The sequence below is a fragment of the Balaenoptera physalus genome (assembly GCF_965194825.1).
Source record: "Balaenoptera physalus genome assembly, chromosome: 2".
In the NCBI taxonomy this organism is placed as follows: domain Eukaryota; kingdom Metazoa; phylum Chordata; class Mammalia; order Artiodactyla; family Balaenopteridae; genus Balaenoptera; species Balaenoptera physalus.
This window is the reverse complement of record NC_138883.1, coordinates 129678081-129700040: the sequence shown is the minus strand read 5'-3', so window position 1 is coordinate 129700040 and position 21960 is coordinate 129678081. Positions and strand designations below refer to the sequence as shown.

General features: G+C 40.5%; 1 protein-coding gene and 1 long non-coding RNA gene across 7 annotated transcripts in view; both read left to right on the top strand.

The window, feature by feature from the left end:
* The window catches only part of MEF2A (myocyte enhancer factor 2A), a 93075-nt gene extending 84602 nt beyond the window's left edge, over positions 1 to 8473 (top strand). For all 6 annotated transcript variants that reach the window (XM_082448447.1, XM_082448445.1, XM_082448448.1 and 3 more), the window contains 2 exons: positions 2963 to 3089; positions 4377 to 8473. In XM_082448447.1, coding sequence (XP_082304573.1) covers positions 2963 to 3089; positions 4377 to 4746 — 497 coding nt within the window. In that variant the 3' untranslated portion in view covers positions 4747 to 8473. The remainder of the gene's footprint in view (positions 1 to 2962; positions 3090 to 4376) is intronic.
* LOC309654486 overlaps positions 1 to 21960 on the top strand; it is a 551553-nt gene that overhangs the window by 107961 nt on the left and 421632 nt on the right. The gene's annotated exons all lie outside the window — the stretch shown is intronic.

The following is a 21960-nucleotide window of genomic DNA, read 5'->3' as shown; positions in this document are numbered from 1 at the left end:
GGCTTCACTTTCTCACCAGCTGAGCCAAACACCTGATGCTTCAAAAGAAGGAAAGAGGGAAATAGTTAAAAATACCTTGCCAGTTTTTCAGAGACTACAGTGCAGAGAATTTATTCTTTTGTGATTCTAATAAGGAGACTAATAAAAATCATCTAATTTTAGACTTCAGGGTAAATGCTGTAGCACGGTGCTTTCACCCTGCTCTCTGGAGCTCCCAGAGGGGTGCAGAGCCATCAATACATTTGATTGCTGCTTTAATTCCAAGTAGTTCTTTTAAAACAGAAATAACTTTAAAAGGTTTTGTTGAAAAAGAAAGCCTCTTAGAAAGTGTCTACTACCTTTTCCAACAATCAATATGAAAAAAAATGTCCAAATCCATCAGCTAAATCTAGAGTAAAGCCAGGGATTATGCATTCATAGAAATTCTGTTTCATTGTCCTGATCACCAGCTATATGAGCAACACTATTCTAGGGACATATATTTTCTCCCAAGTTTATTCTGGAAAAGGAGACAGGACATACCTAAGTTGGTAACTATGGCGGGGAAGTCCTGAGTTGTTGAGGTTACCAGTTGATACTCTGATCTCTAAAAGGTGAGGAAAGAAGGAAATCTGTGAGCTAGAATGTTCAGAGGAGTGTTGGCTGAGGAGATGGGGCTTGAGCTGGGTGTCAACATTAGATTACAGTTTACTGAGCATTTCATGACAGGTTTTTCCAATATTCAACTTAGATATCCCCCTGTATTTGTTTTTAGAAATGCCATTGGATTTAAAGAATCTTTTTTTTTTAAGTCCAGAAGGAATTACCAAAACATAAAAATGGAGTCAGGTTCTGTCAAAACTGTCCATCACTTAGCATCAGTCTCACTCTTTCTTTAACTACATAGTCTTTGCTCTCTCTCAGAGCACCTATTCTGTTTAATGTTACCACGTTATCTTTAACATATTTATCTATTTGCCTTTTTAAAACATGCATCCATGTTTTGTCTTTCGTTAGTATATCAGCTACGTTGTATGTGTGGCACGTGTCAAACACATGCCAGTCAGTCAGTACAGGGATGAATAAATGAGCAACATTTCAAAGAGTACAATAGTTCTGTGTGGAGGAATCATATAGACGCTTGCTTCCTCATGCCCATCCATAAGATCGCTCCCAGCTTCTCCACTCATTCATGGATCCATTCAGCACATATTTATTGAACACGTACTGTGTGACAAGCACTGTGCCGGGCACTGGAAATACAAGAGTGCATGGTTAACAGTGGAATGTAGGGTCTATCAGAGGAAAAGACACAGGACAAACAGCTCTAGGAATAATTTATTACTGCCGTGTTAAGGGCTGCACTGAAGCTTCAACCTGAAGGAGCACGCCTGACTCAGCCAGGCAGAGTAGGGAGAGTGTTCCGGGAAGAGGGAGTACTGTGTACCAAGGCTGGGAGGCAGCAGGAGCATGGCTGGAGGGATGGGACGGCTGTAGAGTTGAAACTACAGAGGTAAGTAGGGATGCATAGGCCTTGTTGAGGACTTTGGACATGAGAAGCATTGAGAGCATTGGGAAGCCATAGAAAGGTTTTAAGCAGAGAGGTATGACCATATTTGTTTTTTGAGATCACCTGGCTACAGTGTGCATGGGGCGAAATTGAATTCAAGGACACCACACAAGAGGCTACTGTGATGGTCCAAGTAATGGATACTGATGGCGTGAACTAGGGTGGTGGCAGTGGAGACGGTGAAACTTGGGCAGGCTTGAGAGACAGTAGCTAGAGTCAACCAGACATGATGGTTGGTGGTGGAAGTAAGTACCAAGGATAACACCCACAGGTTTCTGGCACGAACAGTCATGTGAAAGTTGGTTCCATTTACTAAAGAGAAGCAGGTTTGGAGGAAATGATGAGTCCAGTGGAGTCATGTCAGATTTGAGGTGTCTGGAGAGACATACAAGTAGACATGTCAGGTAAGTAGTTGGAAGGACTTGGAGGCACTGTGGAAGGCACAGTGTGATGGACCCCCACCCCAGCTTCTGTGGGGAGGGACGAGGCAATCTTAGAGAACACTGGATGAGAAAATATCCTAAGCAGAGCTATGCTGTTGCAACTCAGTTTCTTTTTTTAAAATGCTAATTCACTAGGAAGACCAATTTCTTTAAACACCTCTCTTGAGACATGAAAAAGAAGTTAGAAGAGTTTTTGCCTCCTCTCTTTAGAACTAACTGGAAAAGACAAGCGTTAATGATGAACTGAAATAACTCTACGTGTGAATGATAACTAACATCCTAAGTCTGATAACTAACATCCTAAGTCTTGGTCACAATGATTATGACTGAAGCATTCATGTATATTATGTCTTGTAACAGTTTTTTGATGAACTTTCATTTTGCATGCAATCAGGGATCTTTGGCAGTTCCTGTACTTCGAACAAATGCAGTTATTTAATTGTGTGATAATGTAAATACTGTCTATGTCACTAAGCTTGGCACCCCATGAGAAGGGGTCCTGAGTCTTTCCTGCTCCCCCTGTACTTCAAGAATATGAGACTTGCTGATTTAGATGGAGTCAGGGTGAGCTGGAGTGTTTCTCTTTGTTCAGGAGGGTAGCAGTGGGCATATTTATTTAAAATAACAATTGTATAGGAACATCCTTTCGTGATGGCATTTTTATTATTTCTATTTACAAGTCCGGAAGAAGTATCTCAACTTTTTGAAAAATAATAAACTATAAATATTTAGTACAAAATTGAAACCTTTTTTATTGAAATAATCCCAGACAACTGAATACAGCTAGGTCCTATAAACCTCCCAAAAGAAGAATTTTTTTGTGGGTTTTAGACCCATAAGTGCGTTGTTTGATGTTATGAAGTACCTGGCTTCTCTCAACCTAAGAAAACTTTTGAAGCAACTATTTGAAAAACAGATTTTGCATGGTCCTTTTAATTACACACACAAGCAACATTTCCTTCTTTTTTAGATTACTCACTGACTAGTGCAGACCTGTCGGCCCTGCAGGGCTTCAACTCCCCAGGAATGCTGTCTCTGGGACAGGTGTCAGCCTGGCAGCAGCACCATTTAGGACAAGCAGCCCTCAGCTCTCTCGTGTGAGTAACTAGAAATTTTCCCCAAATCTGTACCCCTATTTCCCAACCTCTGTCTCATTCCACTGTTTGAAGAAAGGCAGCCTGAAGGTATTCCGGCCTACCTACCACCCTTCTCTTTTTTTGCCTTGGTTAACATCAACAGACAAAGAGAATAAGAAAATGAGCTGTGCCCTTTGCTTTTTCTCCCTGGATCGTAGGGGAGGAGTGGTAGGGCTTGCGTATCTTATGTATGAATCAAGCTACATGGGATTCATGTGGTTGATCCCAGCCCGCTGCATACACTGTATACCTCACCAAGAAGGGTTCACAAAAGAGAATGTTCCTTATGGATAGCGTGTAGGGATATAACTGAAAAGGGTTTACAGTGGTGCCCAGGTAGGACCAGGCATCACCAGCAGGAGAAGGAATGGTGCTTCAGTAGAACAGAATAGTCAGCCCACAGAGCAGCTAGAGGAGAACATCCTAGAAGAGGGGACAGCATAGCAGGCCCACGTGGCCTCCACGAGGGTTGGCCGCCTCGCCCCTGCTCAGGACACCCAGCCTCCTAGCCTCCTGCCCTGAAAATCCCCAGAGAGCTTCCCTGCATCCTGAAATAGCTCCACAATGCATACTGTTATCAGTCGTCTTGGGAATTGTGTCATGGAGAAAGGCGCAGAGTATCTGAGGGAAATTTCTTTGCCTACACAGGTGTTTGGCCCTCGGGCCTTTGCAGAACATCCTAAATGAACACACTAAAAATAGCCATGCAAAGGCAAGTGGAAAAGGCTTGGTGCTCAGACTGGGGGAAAAGCCTGTATACACTCTACTGTGTCCTACTCTGAGCAAGTCACTTAGCCTTTCTGAGACTCTTTCCTCATCTGGAAAATAGGGTGACATGACTGACTTCTGAGAGCTGCTGTGAGAGTAGGTGACATGTTGTGCCTGTCACAGAAGCAGCAGAAAGGAAGAGAGGGAGAAGAATTCAAGTTGCCATATTGTTCCTCTGCCGTTTTGGTCCATGTACAGCATTAGTCACTGACACTGTTTTGGATACTTCAGCTACAGAAGTACCAGGACTGTGGGTAACAGGACCAGTCACTAAAAATCTCAACTGTACTTGTTTTTTTTCTACCAGGGATATATAATTTTTTTCTGTGCCAAGCACTGCAGGAAACACCAAAACTGGTCTTGGGGAATTCTGACAGTATTTCAGACCCTGGACTCTTTTCAGTCAGGTGGTGTCTGTAATATTCCATTTATGCAGATGCACTCACAAACCATCTACCATATCTTTTTTTTTTCCTTCAGTGCTGGAGGGCAGTTATCTCAGGGTTCGAATTTATCCATTAATACCAACCAAAACATCAACATTAAGTCAGAACCAATTTCACCTCCCCGGGATCGAATGACCCCATCAGGCTTCCAGCAGCAGCCGCCGCCACAGTCACAACCCCCCCAGCCGCAGCCGCAGCCGCAGCCGCAACCACAGCCGCGGCAGGAAATGGGCCGCTCCCCTGTGGACAGTCTGAGCAGCTCGAGCAGCTCCTATGATGGCAGTGACCGGGAGGACCCGCGGAGCGACTTCCATTCTCCGATTGTGCTTGGCCGACCCCCAAACACTGAGGACAGAGAGAGCCCTTCCGTAAAGCGAATGAGGATGGACACGTGGGTGACCTAAGGCTTCCAGGCTGGTGTTTGTACTTTGTTACTGCAGTGAACTGCTCTACATATCTAAGTTGGTAAATAAGGACATGAGTTAAATATATTTATATGTACATACATACATATATATCCCTTTACATATATATGTATGTGGGTGTGAGTGTGTGTATGTGTGGGTGTGTGTTGCATACACAGAATCAGGCACTTACCTGCAAACTCTTGTAGATCTGCAGGTGTGCGTCCCATGGCAAACAGAGCACCCTGTAGGCAGAGTCTAGTCTGGCACTTCCTTGGACTACTTGTTTCATAAGATAACCAGTTTTTGCAGAGAAACGTGTACCCATATATATAATTCTCCCACACTAGCTTGCAGAAACCTAGAGGGCCCCTACTTGTTTTATTTAACTGTGCGGTGACTGTAGTTACTTAAGAAAAATGCTTTGTAGAACAGAGCAGTAGAAAAGCAGGAACCAAGAAAGCAATACTGTACATAAGATGACATTTATATTAATTACCCACCTGGCATGGGTCTCTGTTGCAAAGAGGTGCATGGGAAAGGGCTGTTGATATTAAAAACAAAAAAACAAAACAAAAAAAGCCCCACACATAACTGTTTTGCACGTGCAAAAATGTATTGGGTCAAAGAAGTGATCTTTAATAAAAAAGAGAGAGAATAGAAAACACGCATGAGATATTCAGAAAATATTAGCCTAGAAATATAGAGCATTAACAGTAAATTAATATATTAAGTTATAATTGGAATATGTCAGAAGTTTCTTTTTACATTCATATCATAAAAATTAAAGAAACTGATTTTAGCTCATGTATATTTTATATGAAAGAAAACACCCTTATGAATTGATGACTATATATAAAATTATATTCACTACTTTTGAACACATTCTGCTATGAATTATTTATATAAGCCAAAGCTGTATGTTGTAACTTTTTTTTTAGAGAATAGCTTTATCTTGTTTTAACTTTCTAGTTTTATTTTAAGAGGGGGAAAAAAAACAAACAAAAATATCTTGCAAGCAGAACCTTGGAAAAAAAAAGCCATGAACACTTATTATTCTATATGTAAATTAAAAGTTGAGCCAAACTCTTTGTGTATATAGAATCTTAAATATATTATCACCTTTGATGTAAGTACCTATGTATTGTATGGTCACCAGATTAAAAAGTATATTTTTGTGGATTGCCGCCAATTTAGGGGGAAAAGGCGAGATCCTTATTAAGTAGAGTATTCACTGTTTAATATTTACTATTTTGTTAAATATACTGTACTTTGGATTTTAATTATTGGCCCAGTCTTTTCAGAGGATTGTATAAAGGGGTTTCTCCCCTCACTGGTGGTGAATGTGTGATGTTACATTGTAATCTTTGTGCTGTATGGGTTGAGCATCATTATATATTTTATATGTGTATATAAATAGCAAAGTGGCAAAAAAAATTGGTGTTAAGTTCATCCTGCATAAATGTAAAATGTGTTGTGACAGATTTTATAAGGCATTATTTAAAACTTGCCTTTTGTGAGGAAAAAAATATAGTAGAAAAGCTGACCTAATTTAATTAATATTAGAGAAAATGGCAAAATAGTTGATGAGCACAAAGGTTTTACAAGTGGTAAATGATTAGGGAAAAATATTCGTGGGGAAAGGGGTCTTTTTTCCTTGACCCTCTAAAATAGAGTGATGCAGCTGGTTACAGAACACTACCACGCCGGACACTCTGCATCGAATGACACTGCGGTGTGGGGAGCAGTCCTCTCATGGTGCCGATTCTTGGCACAACTCTTGCCATCCTAATGCCCTCAACTGAGATGCTGACCAAGGCCTTACTCTCACAGGAGGACAGCTAAGTGGTAACAGCAAGTTCGGCAGGTCCCTGGGATCGTGCCATGAACAAAATTCAAAGTCCTGTATGTCTTTCATCATCGATTTTTAAATACTCCCTTTCCTGAGAAACTCAAAATAAGGGTTTAAAATTACTGCTATTTTCTATTTTAAACTTAATATTAAGCAGCTACCTACAATTTTTACTTATGTTTTGGTTTTTCCCCCTAAATTGCATTCCTTGTGACGTTTTCCTCCTATGCTCTTTATGACAAATCATCAGCCAGACTTCCTGGCTGACACATAGGTAGTAGGTACAGGATAAACTTGTGGCATTCCCAGCTGCAAAATGGAATTCTGTTTTTAATGACATTTTCAGTAGTAAATTTTGATAAGAGGCCAAAAAAGGGAGGGCAATATGCTTTCTCCTCTCGTCAGTTTCGAAATTTGGCTCTTATTCAGAAAGGATTGGTTTTTCTTTAAAATATACTTATTTTACTGAACTACTTACAGGCACATTTCTTCATGAGGTCACACCTAGTTGAAAGAAGACAGTTTCCCAACACTGAATTTCCAGGATAATCCTTACCACTTTGTAAACCATTTATAGCTTTGGAAGTGTTCAGTGCTTCTTTGGTTGTTATTTATGCATGTTCATGAACTTCTGCTGTACATGGGATAGGAGTTAACACATTCACATTTACTGTCTATTTTCTTGTGTGCCTTATGAGATGGCTTTTCTGACTGTATCTCAATAGTCTTTCTTTCTATGCAGGTTTATAATCAGTACAACTACTGTTTTCTAAAATAATATTACGCAAGGCTCGGAGTTTGTATTTCAATTACACTGACCAAGTAACAATGTATTCCGTTTTCAGGAACTGAGTATTTGACTGTTAACCCTTTTCCCATACACCCAGTGTGACTTAGAGCATATGGACTTGACAGAGACACCCTCACCCAGACCCCATGTACGAACACATAAACATACACGTCTCCTGGTGGAAACCAGCTCAGAGTGGGGAAGACACTAACCGTGTTACTTTAGAACCTACTTTTCTACCCTTTTAGACTCATGTGTTTTGTATGACACCATCATAAGAAATTTTATCCCTGCAGATGAAGTATTTTATTACTAAAAGACAAAAACAAAAAAAGCTTAAATTGCACTGGTTAAAGTACAGTTTCCAGCAGCTGTACTTCCTTCAGCAGTCTACCTGGTACTACATTGAGAGTGAAAGTCACCATTGTACGTCTACAGATGGTCCCAATCAAAAATCAATCTTTTGAGCCCTAATTATGTCCATTGTGTTAAGAGACTAAATCAGGGGTTTGTTCTAAAAGAACAGTATATGTTTTACCATTTCCTTTTACTGTAAGGACAACTAATAAAGCATTAACATATTTTCTGTATTAACCATCATGCGCACAAGAAATACATAGTAAATAAGGAACCAGAAAACTCCTGGCATTGGATCATAAGAAGCTAGATGATTAGAATGTGAAAAAGATTTTACAAATGTAAAACTTTTATTTCTCTGTAGAAACTTTCTTCACTTTGCTGTGCAAGAAGACACTGCTTTGCTATATTTAAAATGGCTTTTTTAAAAGAGATTTATGTATTTGGTAAATGTTTGTAGTCAACAGTTCACACAAGAAGCTGTACACGGTTTGATCATGTAAAACCGTTTGGCGGCACAAGCTGGACTTTGTTGCCATCCTTGAGATGAACCTTTTAAGAAAAATAAGTTAATCTCAATTTTTCCCTGAATGTGTTTTTTTTCTTCATTATACAATAAATATTATAGTGAACTTTTTATCAAATGGTTAAGAAAATGTTAGAGGTTGTTGTAAACTCTTTGTATCCTGCACTCACTACAGTAAAGATGGACTGGCTTTTCCTGTGTACTCCAGACTCTGTCATGTTTGCCACCAGTCGTCCTCTTTTCCCTTCCCCTTCGTCTCTCCCTCCCCTCCCTTTCCCTCCTCCTTCCCCTCCCCTCCCCTTTTCCGCCTGCAGGTCCCTTTCACTTGCTTTGAGATGTGGTCAGGGAAACTGTTGGCAGCACCCCACCAGCCTCTCCTGTATTGGCTCCCGAGGCCTCTCTTCCTGGGGCGGCCCTGGACGCTTTAGGAAGCAGCCAGGGATCCAGTCCCAGCATCAGCCAGCCTGGCCATTCTGTGCATGCTGGTGTGGATACATTAAACCCATTCAGTCTCTGATCGCGGCTTCCTGCAGGATATGCTACCAAAGTGTGGGGGTGGGGCATTGCCGGCACTTACTATCATCCGAGTCTATTTCTCCCTCAAGTTTAGGTGGTGAAATAATTTTACTCAACATGCATACTTAGCTGGGGTGGCAGAAGACAGATTTACTAAAAAAATTTTTATTTTCAAAAGTGGTTGATAGATGTGAAAAATTATCTTAAACTTGCAGCAAAAAGAGTTCTCTTCCTCTTATTCACTTTCTAAGCCATCTCCCAGCTAAGCAGATCCTTGCTGTCAAATTAAAAGCTAAATGTCTGTGCTGGCTTTACTTGGTGACTACTGTGAGACTCTTACTAGCAGGTTTTGAAAGCTGGTTGAGGCCTGTGGCTAAAAATCACACCGGCAGCTACTTAAAATCAATTCATTGCGATTTCCTAGTTGGCTCCCATGGGTGCTGCCTCCCTCTAGGCTCTGTCTTGTTTTTCAGTTGATTCTGTGACTGACACCAGCCAAGAAAATGACTTTTCAGTGATGTCTTCTGCCAGTGGGATGGCTCCTCCTGCCTGCTCCCATCTGCCTGTCCAGTCTCTCACAAGGGGTCAAAGTACCACTTGGTTGTAGAACTGAGGAGGCGGTGGTCTTCCTTCCAGCTGACACAAGAGTGGGGAGGTTCCCAATAGGCACCTGGAACACTACAGGGAGGGGCTCGTGGGGGCTGAGTGGACACGTGCTGCCAGTCAAAGCGTGCTTAGCCCACGAGTGAGAGGTGGGCCCCAGCCCATGACTGCACGTAGCTGGGGTAAATTCCCACTTCCACCGCAGTGTCTGCTTCCTAGAGGACCCAAACTAACAGGGCGGCTTACCCTGCTTTGAGAACATGCCCTAGACTCCAGTCACTGTCTTACACACAGTCTGCCTGCTCTGTGTATACCAAAGCGGCTGAACGCAGCTGGGGAAGAAAAAAATCAGTTATACTAACTGGTTTCACCATATTATCCTCCACCACCCTTTTTTTAAACTTTATTTTGAACTAATTTTTAACTTACAGAAAAGTTGGAAAAATAGTAGGTTTCATATGTCCCTCACTTAGCCTTCCCTAATGTTAACACTTACAAAACCACAGTACCACTATCAGAACCAAGAAATTAACATTGATACAGTGCTATTAACTAAATACCCTATTTGAATTTCACCACTTTATCCACTATCTCTGTTCTAGGATCCAATCCAGGATCCCACATTGCATTTAGTTGTTATGTCTCTGTAATAGTTCCTCAGTCTTTTCTTGTCTTCAAAAAGACAAGACACTTTTGAAGAATACTGATCAGTTACTCCGAATAGTATCCCTTGATGTGTGGATTTGTCTGATGTTTTCTCATGATTGGAATGAGTGTGCATTTTGGCAAGAATTTCACAGAAATGTATCCTTAATGCATCATGCAGTTCATGTCATATGTTTGTACAGGTGATGTTGACCTTGACCACTTGGTTAAGTGGTTTCTATTGGGTTTCTCCACTGTAAAGTTACTATCTTTCCCTTTGTAGTTGATAAGTATCTTGGGGAGATACTTTGAAACTATACATAGGTTTTTCAAAAACTTTCACCTACGAATTATAGCATCTTGTTTAGAACAACTATTTCTGTAGTATTTGCCTGTTTTCTTCTACATTTATTAATTGGACTTCTGAAGGAAGAGCTGTCTCTTCTCCCCACTAATTTATTTGATCATATTAATTACGGAATCATGGATATGTATTTTATTCTATGGGTTATAATCTAGTACTATCATTATTTTATTCCTTAAATTATTCCAGTTTTGGCCATTAAGAGCTCCTTTAGGTAGACTACTGTGTTCCTTGGAAAAGCTCCTCCCCACTTTTTAAGCATTTCCTTACTTTCTGGCAAGATGTTAAACACTCTCATATTCATTCCCTTTCCAGGTACTGGAACAACCGCCTCTCCAAGGATTCCTAGTTCCATTTATTGGAGAATGGCATTGAGAAGCCAAGATTTTGGCACTACATGTGCTCATTGCTACTAGAGTCACTGCTTTTTGGCCCTCTCTGCCACCAAAGCTAGGAAGTAAATATAGGTATGCTCACTCACACAGACACACATCCATATTCTGCAGCTAGTTATCTAAACATATGTATGTGAAAAAACATGCGCTTACAGTAATACTTCCGATTTCAATTCAGCATCACAGGGTTCATTTTAACCTTTCCTTATTTGTAAATTCTTTCTCCTAAGGTAAGAACCTGGCTCTCATTATCTGCAATCTTTTTACTTGTTCAATTCTAGCGTACACATAAGGTAGTTTCAGAATTGCCAGTCCAGGGACTTCCCTGGTGGTCCAGTGGTTAAAACTCTGCTTCCACTGCAGGGGACACGGGTTTGATCCATGGTCGGGGAACTAGGATCCTTCATGATGTATGGCATGGGAAAAAAAAAAAAAATTGCCAGTCCACACCTGCGTGAGAAACACATTTATTGACCAGATTAGAGCATTTGTGTAGTTCTTTTTCCCTCTGGCCTTACATTATCCAGTGAGGACAGTGTTTTCCATGGTTATTTTATGTTCCCAACCACCTTCAGTGTTACGTTATTCAATATAATATAGTTAGGATCTCTTGTTGGCTTTTATTTCATTTCAGGTACTCCACCTCATACTAGTTGGTTTTAATTTATTTGGGGGGAGATAAGTGAATGGTATCTGAAACATTATTATGTTCTAAGAGAGCTATACAAAAGATACAGTAATGTCACTCTCTTCTCACCCCTGCTACCCCATCCCCCTCCCTGACTTTTCCCACCAGCCCTCTATGGATAACCAGTCTCTAGCTTCTGGTTTAATCCTTCCTGTATTATTTCTTTTGCATAAATTAGCATTTTGGTGGGGGTTTTTTTGTTGTTTTTGTTTTTGTTTCTTTTGCTTTCTTCACTTAACGGTATGTCTGGTATAAACAAGATATAAACTACACACTCCTGAACAACTAATGGGTCAAAAAAGAAATCAATCAAAAGGGAAATCAAGAAATACCTTGAAACAAATGCAAGTGGAAACAAAACATACCAAAACCAATGGGATGTTGCAAAAGCAGTTCATAAAGGGAAGTTTATAGTGATAAATGCATTTATAAACAAAGAAAGATCCCAAATAAACAACCTAACTTTACACCTCAAGGCACTAGAAAAAGAAGAACAAACTAAGCCAAGGTAAGCAGAAGGAAGGAAATAACAGATCAGAGGGGAAATAAAGGAAATAGAGATCAGAGCAAAAATATAAAAGATTCAAAACCAAGAGCTGTTTTCTTTAAAAACAAAATTGACAAAACTTTAGCTAGACTAATTAAGAATAAGAGACTACAATCAGAAATGAAAGAGGCAATATCACAACTGATAACACAGAAATACATAGCATCATAAGACATTACAATGAACACTTGTATACCAACAAATTGAACAACAGAGAAGAAATGGATAAATTCCTAGAAACATACAACCAACCAAGACTGAATCAGGAAGAAACAGAAAATCTGACTAGACCAATAACAAGAAGATTCAATCAGTAATCAAAAACCTCCCAACACAAAAAAGCCCAGAATCAGATGGTTTTGCTGGTGAATTCTACCAGTTAAAAAATTAATGCCAATCCTTCTCAAACTATTCCAAAAAATTGAATTGGAGGGAACACTCCAAAACTCTTTTTATGAGGCCAGGACTATCCTGATAACCAAAGCCAGATTAAGGACAATCAAGAAAAATTACAGACCAGTATCCCCAATGAACAGAGATGCAAAAATTCTCAACAAAATATTAGCAGAACAAATTCAATGGCACATTAAAAGGATAATACACAGTGATCAAGTTAGATTTATCCCTGGGATACAAGGGTGGTTCAACATATGCAAATCAATCAATGTGATGTATCACATTAATAGAATGAAAGGTAAAATTCATACAATCATTTCAATAGATGCAGAAAAAGCATTTGACAAAATAAAACATCCTTTCATGATAAAAATGCTCAGTAAAGTGGGTATAGAAGGAGCAAACCTCAATACAATTAAGGCTTTATATGACAAACCCACACCCAACCAACCCACAATCATATGCAACAGTGAAAGGTTGAAAGCTCTTCCTCTAAGATTAGGAACAAGACAAGGGTGCCACTCTCACAACTCTTGGTCAACATACTGGCAATCCTAGCCAGAGCAATCAAGCAAGATAATAAAATAGAAGAAGATTCTAGAAAAAATGGTTATGTAAAAGATCCCGGCTTCCCTGTCCCTGAGCAAAGATCAATGATTAGGCAGCTATCCACAAACAAAAACAGCTCCAGGAAATCTCTAGAATCCACTTATGAAATTTTAGCAACATGGTGGGGGGAAAAAAACAAAACCAAAAAGACCCAACAAACCTGAGAATAACTGCACAAGAAGAGAAGGAAGACAACTACATTTTGCGTGTATCATCCCATCCTCCAAGACAGTATTCAGCACCAAGAAGGCCAACTACTAAGAGTGCCTCTGAGTGGGAGACCTGCCCTGCAGACAAGCTCAGCAGCTTCCACCACTGATGAAGTCACCAGCCAGCTGCTCAGATTTGCCAGCCACACTGCAGGTATTTACATTCCCTAATGCCAGCCAGCGAGCTTCAGTCCAGTCCCTCCCTGCTTCCTAACCCCCTCGCCCCCACCCGCTGCCTCCTGCAAGAGCCTGGACCTGCACCAGTAGCCATCCAAGGTCTCTGTGGCTGCACAAGGATAAGAAGTTAGACACCTGAGTCCCTCCCCACGCCCGCCAGAGCCTGGGAGCTACACTTAGAGCAAACTGGCTTCAACAGCTACATGAATGCAAGACAGAAGCCTCAGTGCCGTCAGCTGACCCCCACCACTGGCTCTGTGCTAGGGACTAGACCCTCCAGCTGCCCACCTGTATGCCACCAGCCTGATGCTGGTCACTGGCCTCCACTGTAGCACATATGCAGGGAGAGGAAAGGGTACAGCCACATGTAAACACACTGACAGCCCGGCCCCCTGATGCTGCTTTTGGGCAAGGATCAGGCCCTGCCTTTCCTCACAGGGAAGCAACAAGATGCCCACCTATAGACAGCCCCTCCAGCTTTGCTCCAGCATGCCAATGCCCAACCCCCATCACCAGCCCTCACTACAGTGTGCACAGCCCATGGGGAGACTGTAGCACACTGATATCCAGGGACTCTGCAGCTGCCTGCAGGCCTGGATCAGGCCCTGCCTTCTGTCACTGGCCAACACCACCACACCTACCTATAACTAGCCCCTCCAGCAGTGCACAGGCATGCCCCCAGCCTGACCCCCACCCCTGGCCTTCACTGCAGTGTGCATGCCCAGGGGGAAAGAATACAGCCACAGGAGAGAACACCAAGGACCAGGGCCCCTAGCAGCTGTTTCTGAGTCCAGATGAGGCCCTGTCTTCTGTTGCTGGCCAGCACCACCATGCCCACATGTAGCTAGTTCATCCAGCTGAGGACCTCCATGCCCCACAGCCTGACCCCTGTCACTGTCCTCCACTGTAGTATACATACCCAGGGGTAGAGTGTGAAGCCATAGGAGAACATGCTGACACCCAGGTCCTCCATAGATGACAGTGAGCCCATAGCTGGCCCTGGCCCTTGCTACCTGCCCTGACCCCCATCACTTCAAGTGTGCCTGCAAATAACCTCTGCCACTACATAGGCATCTGCAGCAGCCCCTGAAGCACAGTATGTGCACACCATTGGCTCCAGCCACCACTGCTGCCTGCCCTGGTCCCTAGCTATTGATTCAAGAGGCATGGCTTAGAAGCCCAACATCCCTTGCAGCCATTTCAGATTCCCTGCAGTGCTCACCCAGGAATACATAGTTGTCAATACTGTGGATCCTAGTGGCTTGAGACAAAGAGACATCACACCCGCACTGGATCCAGTGCTGCCATGTGCCCTGGTATCACTAGATCTGGGGTCACCACACAATCTGGTGTTCCCCTATCCACAGGTAACAGGCCTGTCTTACCAAAATCAGTCCATAAAGTCTGGAAGAGGTGACTACCTCTTCAAATGCTTGGACACCTACACAAGGCTACAGGGATCACAAAGAATCAGGAAAACTTGCCTCTACCAAAGGAATACAGTAAACCTCCACTATCCAGACCAAAGAAATGGAGATTCATGAATTGCCCAAGAAATAATTAAAAATAATTGCAAAAAAAAAATTGCCTACAGACGCTCAGAGAGCTAGAAGAGAACACAGATAAACAATTTGATAATATGAGAAAAATAAAACAAGAATGAAATGAGAAGCTCAATAAAGAAAGAGACAGAAAACATAAAACAGAACCAAACAGAAATTTTGAAGCTAAAGAATAAAATGACTGAACTGAAGTCTTCAACAAAGAGCTTCAACAGCATATTTGAACAAATAGAGGGGAGAATCAGTGGACAAGAAGACAAGTCAACTGAAATTGTACAATTAGAAAAGCAAGAAGAAAAAATAATGCAGAGGAACAAAGAAAGCCTACAGAAGTTATGGGACATAATCAAAAGAAATAATGTACACATTACTGGAGTCCCAGAAGGAGGAGAGAAGGAAAAAGGAGTAGAAGCTTATTTAAAGAAATAATGGCTGAGAATTTCCCACACATGAGAAGAGAATTGGACATTCAATTTCATGAAGCTAACAGGTCACCAATCCAAAACATTCTTCTCCAAAACACATAGTGATAAAATTGTCTAAAACCAAAGACAAAGAGAGAATTTTAAAAGCAGAGAATTTTAAAAGATAAAGAGAGAATTCTAAAAGCAGCAAGAGAAAAAAAATTCTCTCATACAAGGGAGCCCCCATAAGACTATTAGCAGATTTCTCACCAGACACTAGGCCAGGAGAAAATGAGATAATATATTCAAAGTGCTAAGAGAAAGAAACTGCCAACTAAGAATACTTTACCAAACAAAGTGGTCCTTTAGAAATAAAGGTGAAATAAAATCTTTTCCTAATAAACAAAAGCTGAGGGGACTCATCATCACTGAAAGTACAGTACAAGAAATGCTGAAAGGAGTTCTTCAAGCTGAAAAAAAGGCCACTAATTAGTAGCTTGAAAACATGAAAATATACAACACACTGGTAAAGGATAGATTAAGATTTTGAATACCTTAATACTATAATATGATATGCTAACTACTTAACTCTAGATAAAGGCTAAAAGGCAAAAGTATTAAACATAGCTTTAGCTTCAACAATTTGTTAATGGATACACAATAAAAAATGTAAATGGTATCATCAAAAACCTAAAAGGGGAGGGGGAGGGGGAATAAATGGATACAATTTTTATATGCAATCAAACTAAATTGTTATTAGCATAAAATACACTGTTATATTTATAAGATGTTTTATTTAAACTTCATGGGAACCCCAAAGCACAAATCTACAACATATACATAAAAGATAGAGAAGAGGGAATTAAAACATAACACTGTGGAATATCATCAATTTACAAAGGAAAGCAACAAGAAAGGAAAAAAAGAAAAAAATGGAAATATAATAACTGTCAGAAAACAATAAGATGGCATTAGTAAGTCCTTACCTATCAATAACTACTGTAAATGTTAATGGATTAAATTCTCCAATCAAAAGACACAGACTGGATGGATAGATTAAAAAAAAAAAAACAGACCCAACTGTATGCTACAAGAGATTCATCTCAGCTCTAAGGACATGCATAGGTTCAAGTGAAGGGATGGCAAAAGATATTCCATGTAAGTGGAAGCCAAAAGAGCATGGGTAGCTATACTATATCAAACAAAATTGACCTTAAGCCAAAAATAATAACAAGAAACAAAGATGGTCATTACGTAATGATAAAGGGTTCAACTCATCAAGAAGATATAACAATCATAAATGTATATGCACCCAACATCAGAGCACCTAAATATATTAATACTAACAGATCAAAGGGAGAAATAGGCAACAATACAATAATAGAAGAGGATTTCAATACCCCACTTTCAACAATATATACATCATCCAGACAGAAAATCAATGAGGAAACATTGGACTTGAACTATACTTTAGACCAAATGGACCTAATAGAAATATACAAACATTCCAGAATATACATTCTTCTCAAGGGCACATGCAACATTATCCAGGATAGATCACATGACAGGTCACAAAAAAGTCTTACCATACTTAAGAAGAATGAAATCATACTAAGTATATTTTCTAACTGCAATGGTATGAAACCAGAAATCAATAACAGGAGGAAAACTGGAAAAATCCCAAATATATAAGACTAAGCAACATGTTCCTGAATAAACAATGGGTTAAAGAAGAAATAGAAAAGGAAGTTAAGAAATATCTTGAAACAAATGAACATGGAAGCACAACATATCAAAACCTATGAGATGTTGCAAAAGCAGTCCTAAGAGGGAAGTTTATAGTGATAAATGTCTGCCTACATTAAGAAACAAGAAAGAGCTCAAGTAAACAACCTCACATTACACATTAAGGGAATAGAAAAAGAACAAACAAAGCCTAAATTTAGTAAAAAGAAGGAAATAAAAAGATCAGAGCAGAAATAAATGAAATAGAAACCAGAAAAATACTAGAAAAGATCAACGAAACCAAGGGCTGGGTTTTGGGGTTTTTTTTTTAAATAAACAGGATCGACAAAGCTTTTGCTAGACTGAATCAGAAAATGAAATAAAAGATATTACAGGGCTTCCCTGGTGGCGCAGCGGTTGAGAATCTGCCTGCCAATGCAGGGGACATGGGTTCGAGCCCTGGTCTGGGAAGATCCCACATGCCACGGAGCAACTGGGCCCGTGAGCCATAATTACTGAGCCTGCGCGTCTGGAGCCTGTGCTCCAAAACAAGAGAGGCCGCGATAGTGAGAGGCCCACGCACCGCGATGAAGAGAGGCCCCCGCTTGCCACAACTAGAGAAAGCCCTCGCACAGAAACGAAGACCCAACACAGCCAAAAATAAATAATAAAAAAAAAAAATTCAAATGTAACATCCAAATATTAAAAAAAAAAAAGATATTACAAATGATAGCACAGAAATACAAAGGATCATGAGCAACTACTATGAGTAATTACACACCAACAAACTGGATAACCTAGAAGAAATGAAAATTCCTAGAAACACAGAACCTACCAAGACTGAAGATATAGAAAATCTGGGACTTCCCTGGTGGCGCAGTGGTTGAGAATCTGCCTGCCAATGCAGGGGACACGGGTTCGAGCCCTGGTCTGGGAAGATCCCACATGCCGTGGAGCAACTAGGCCCATGAGCCACAACTACTGAGCCTGCGCGTCTGGAGCTTGTGCTCTGCAACAAGAGAGGCCACGATAGTGAGAGGCCCGCGCACCGCGATGAAGAGTGTCCCCTGCTCGCCGCAACTAGAGAAAGCCCTTGCACAGAAACGAAGACCCAACACAGCCAAAAATAAATAAATTAAATAAATAAATTTTACAAAAAAGAAAAGAAGAAAATTCATGGTGCTGTATTCATTCATTTGCTCGAAAAAAAAAAAAAGAAAGAAAATCTGAGCAGACAAATATTGAGTAAGGAGATTGAATCAGTAATCACGAACCTCCCAACACAAAAAAACCCAGGACCAGATGGCTTCACTGATGAATTCCATCAAACATTTAAAGAAGAATTAATGGCAATCCTTCTCAAACCATTCCCCCCAAAAAAAACTGAAGAAGAGGGAACATACCCAAACTCATTTACAAGGCTAGAATTACCCTGATACCAAAGTCAGAAAAGGATACTACAAGAAAAGAGAACTACTACAGGCCAGTATCCCTGATGAATAGAGATGCAAAGAATTTCAATAAAATACTAGCAAACTAAATTCATCAGCACATTAAAAGGATCATTTACCATGATCAAGTGAGACTTATCTCTGGACATAAGGTGGTTCAACATATGCAAATCAATCAATGTGCTACACCACATTAATAGAATGCAAGATAAAAATCATATGATCATTTCAATAGATGCAGAAAAAAGCATTTGACAAAACAACATCCTTTCAGGATAAAAATGCTCAACAAAGTTGGTATAGAAGGAACATACCTCAATACAATAAAGGCCATACATGACAACCCCATAGTCAACATCATGCTCAACTGGTGAAAGGCTGAAAGCTTCTTCCCTAAGACCAGGAACATGACAAAAGTGCACACTCTCACCACTCCAATTCAACATAGTATTGGAAATCTCAGCCAGAGCAATCAAGAAAAAGAAAAAAAAGACATCCAAATGGGAAGGTAAGAAGTAAGACTGTACTTGCTTGCAGATGATATGATCTTATATATAAGGAATCCTAAAGACATGACCCTAAAACTGCTAGAACTAATCAACAAATTCAGTAAAGTGGCAGGATATAAAATCAACACACAGAAAATAGTTGTGTTTCTATACACTAACAACGGAACATCTGAAAAAGAAATAGAACAATCCCATTCAAAATAGCATCTAAAACAATAAAATACTTAGGAATAAATCTAACTGAGGAGGTAAAAGTTCTTTTGCCTGAAAACTACAAATTTGATGTAAAAAATTGAAGACAACACAAATAAAAAGATAACCAGTATTCATGGATTGGAATAATTAATATTATTAAAATGTCCATACTATCCAAAGCCATCTATGGATTCACTGCAACCCATATCAAAATTCCAAAGGCATTTTTCCGAGAGATAGAAAAAACAATCTTAAAATGTATATGGAGCCACAAAAGACCCTAAATAGCCAAAGCAATCCTGAGAAAGAAGAATAAAGACAAACACATCATACTTCCTGATTTCAAACTATACTACAAAGTTATAGTAATCAAAACAGTGTTGTACTAGTATAAAAATAGACACACAGGGAATTCCCTGGCAGTCCAGTGGTTAGGACTCAGTGCTTTCACTGTGGTGGCCCAGGTTCAATCCCTGGTTGGGGAACTAAGATCCCACAAGACACCTGGTATGGCAAAAAAAAAAAAAAAAAAAAACTTAGACACACAGATCGGTGGAACAGAATCACGAGCCCAGAGTCAAGAATACTCAGTGGGGAAAAGATAGTCTCTTTCCTTTAAATGGTGCTGAGAAAATTTGATAGTCTCTTTCCAGCCAATGGTGCTAAGAAAATTGGGTATTCATACATAAAAGAATGAAAGCAGACCACTATCTTACACCAATCAAAACATTAACTCAAAATGGATTAAGGACTTAAACATAAGACCTAAAACTATAAAACTCCCAGAAGAAAACACAGGGGAAAGGCTCTTTGACATTGGTTCTGGCAACAATTTTTTGGATATGACACCAGAAGCACAAGCAAGAAAAGCAAAAATCAACAATTTGGACTATACCAAACTAAAGAGTTTCTCCACAGAAAAAGAAGCAATAACAAAATGAAAAGACAACCTACAGAATGGGAGAAAATATTTGCAAACCATATATCTCATAAGGCTTTAATGACAAAAGTATATTAAAGAACTAATACAACTCAATAGCAAAAAACAAATAAACAATCCAATTTAAAAATGGGCAGAGGATCTGAAGAGACATTTTTTTCCAAAGAAAACACACAGGTGGCCAACAGGTAACATGAAAAGATTCTCAGCATCACTAATCATCAGGGAAATGTAAATCAAAACCACAATGAGATATCACCTCATACCTGTTAGATTGGATATCATCTAAAAGATGAGATAACAAGCTTAATGAGGATGTGGAGAAAAGGGAACCCCTATGCACCATTGATGAGAATGTAAATTACTTTAATCACTATGGAAAACTGTATGGAGGTTTCCCCAATTTTTTTAAAACTACCATATGATCCAGGAATCTCACTTCTGGTACATATACAAAATAAATGAAAAAAGATATCAAAAAGGAATCTGTACTCCCATGTTTCTTGCAGCATTATCCATAACAGCCAAAATATAGTAACAACCTAAGTGTCTGTCAATGGATCAATGGATAAAGAAGATGCAGTGGATACCTGTGCCTCCACTGACAGCATCAACCCCTAGCCTAGTGCCTAAAATATGTAATATTATAAAAATGCTAATCCAAGTCTAAGCAGCAGAGTTGAGACTAGAGGCATGAATGACGAACTTGCTGTGTGTGCAAAATCTAAGAGGTGCCGAAAATCTCAGTACTCACGATGAATAATATCTTAATAAAATATTTCAGGGGAGATGGAGACAAAATCATGGAGTAGAAGGACATGAGCTCAACGCATCTTATGGAAACACCAAAATCACAACTAACTGCTGAACAACCATTGACAAAACAAACAAACAAAACAAAACAAAAATGCTGGAACCTACCAAAAAAGATATTCTACACCCAAAGATGAAGAAGAAGCCACAACGAGAAAGTAGGAGGGGCACAATCATGATAAAATCAAATCCCATACCTGCCGGGTGGGCGACCCACAAACTGGAAAATAATCATGTCACAGAAGTTCTCCCACAAGGGTGAAAGTTCTGAGCCACATGGCAGGCTCCCCAGCCTGGGGGTCTAGCAATGGGAGGAGGAGCCCCCTGAGACTCTGGCTTTGAAGGCCAATGGGGTTTGATCACAGGAATTCCATGGGACTGAGGGAACAGAGACTCCACACTTGTAGGGTGCACACAAGGTCTCATGTACACCAAGACCCAGGGAAAAAAGCAGTGACCTCATAAGAGCCAAGGCCAGACCTACCTGCAGTATTGGAGGGTCTCCTGTGGAGGCAGGGGACAGCTGTAGCTCACTGTGGGGAAAAAGACACTGGTAGTGGTAGTTCTGGGGAGCACTCATTTGCATGAGCCCTCCTGGAGGCTGCCATTTTCTCACCAAGACCTGGCCCCACCCAACAGCCTGTAGGCTCCAGTACTGGGATGCCTCAGGCCAAAAAACCAACAGGGCGGGAACAGAGCCCCATCCGTTAGCAGTCAGGCTGCTTAAAGTCTTCCTGAGTGCACAGCTGCCTGGTAAACACAACCCTTGACATGGCTCTGTCCACCAGAGTGACAAGAGCCAGCTCCACCCACCAGTGGGCAAGAACCAGTTCCAACCACCAGGAAGCCTGCACAAACCTCTTAGACAGCCTCATCCACCAGCGGGGGAGACAGCAGAAGCAAGAACTACAATGCTGTAGCCTGTGGAATGGAAACGACAA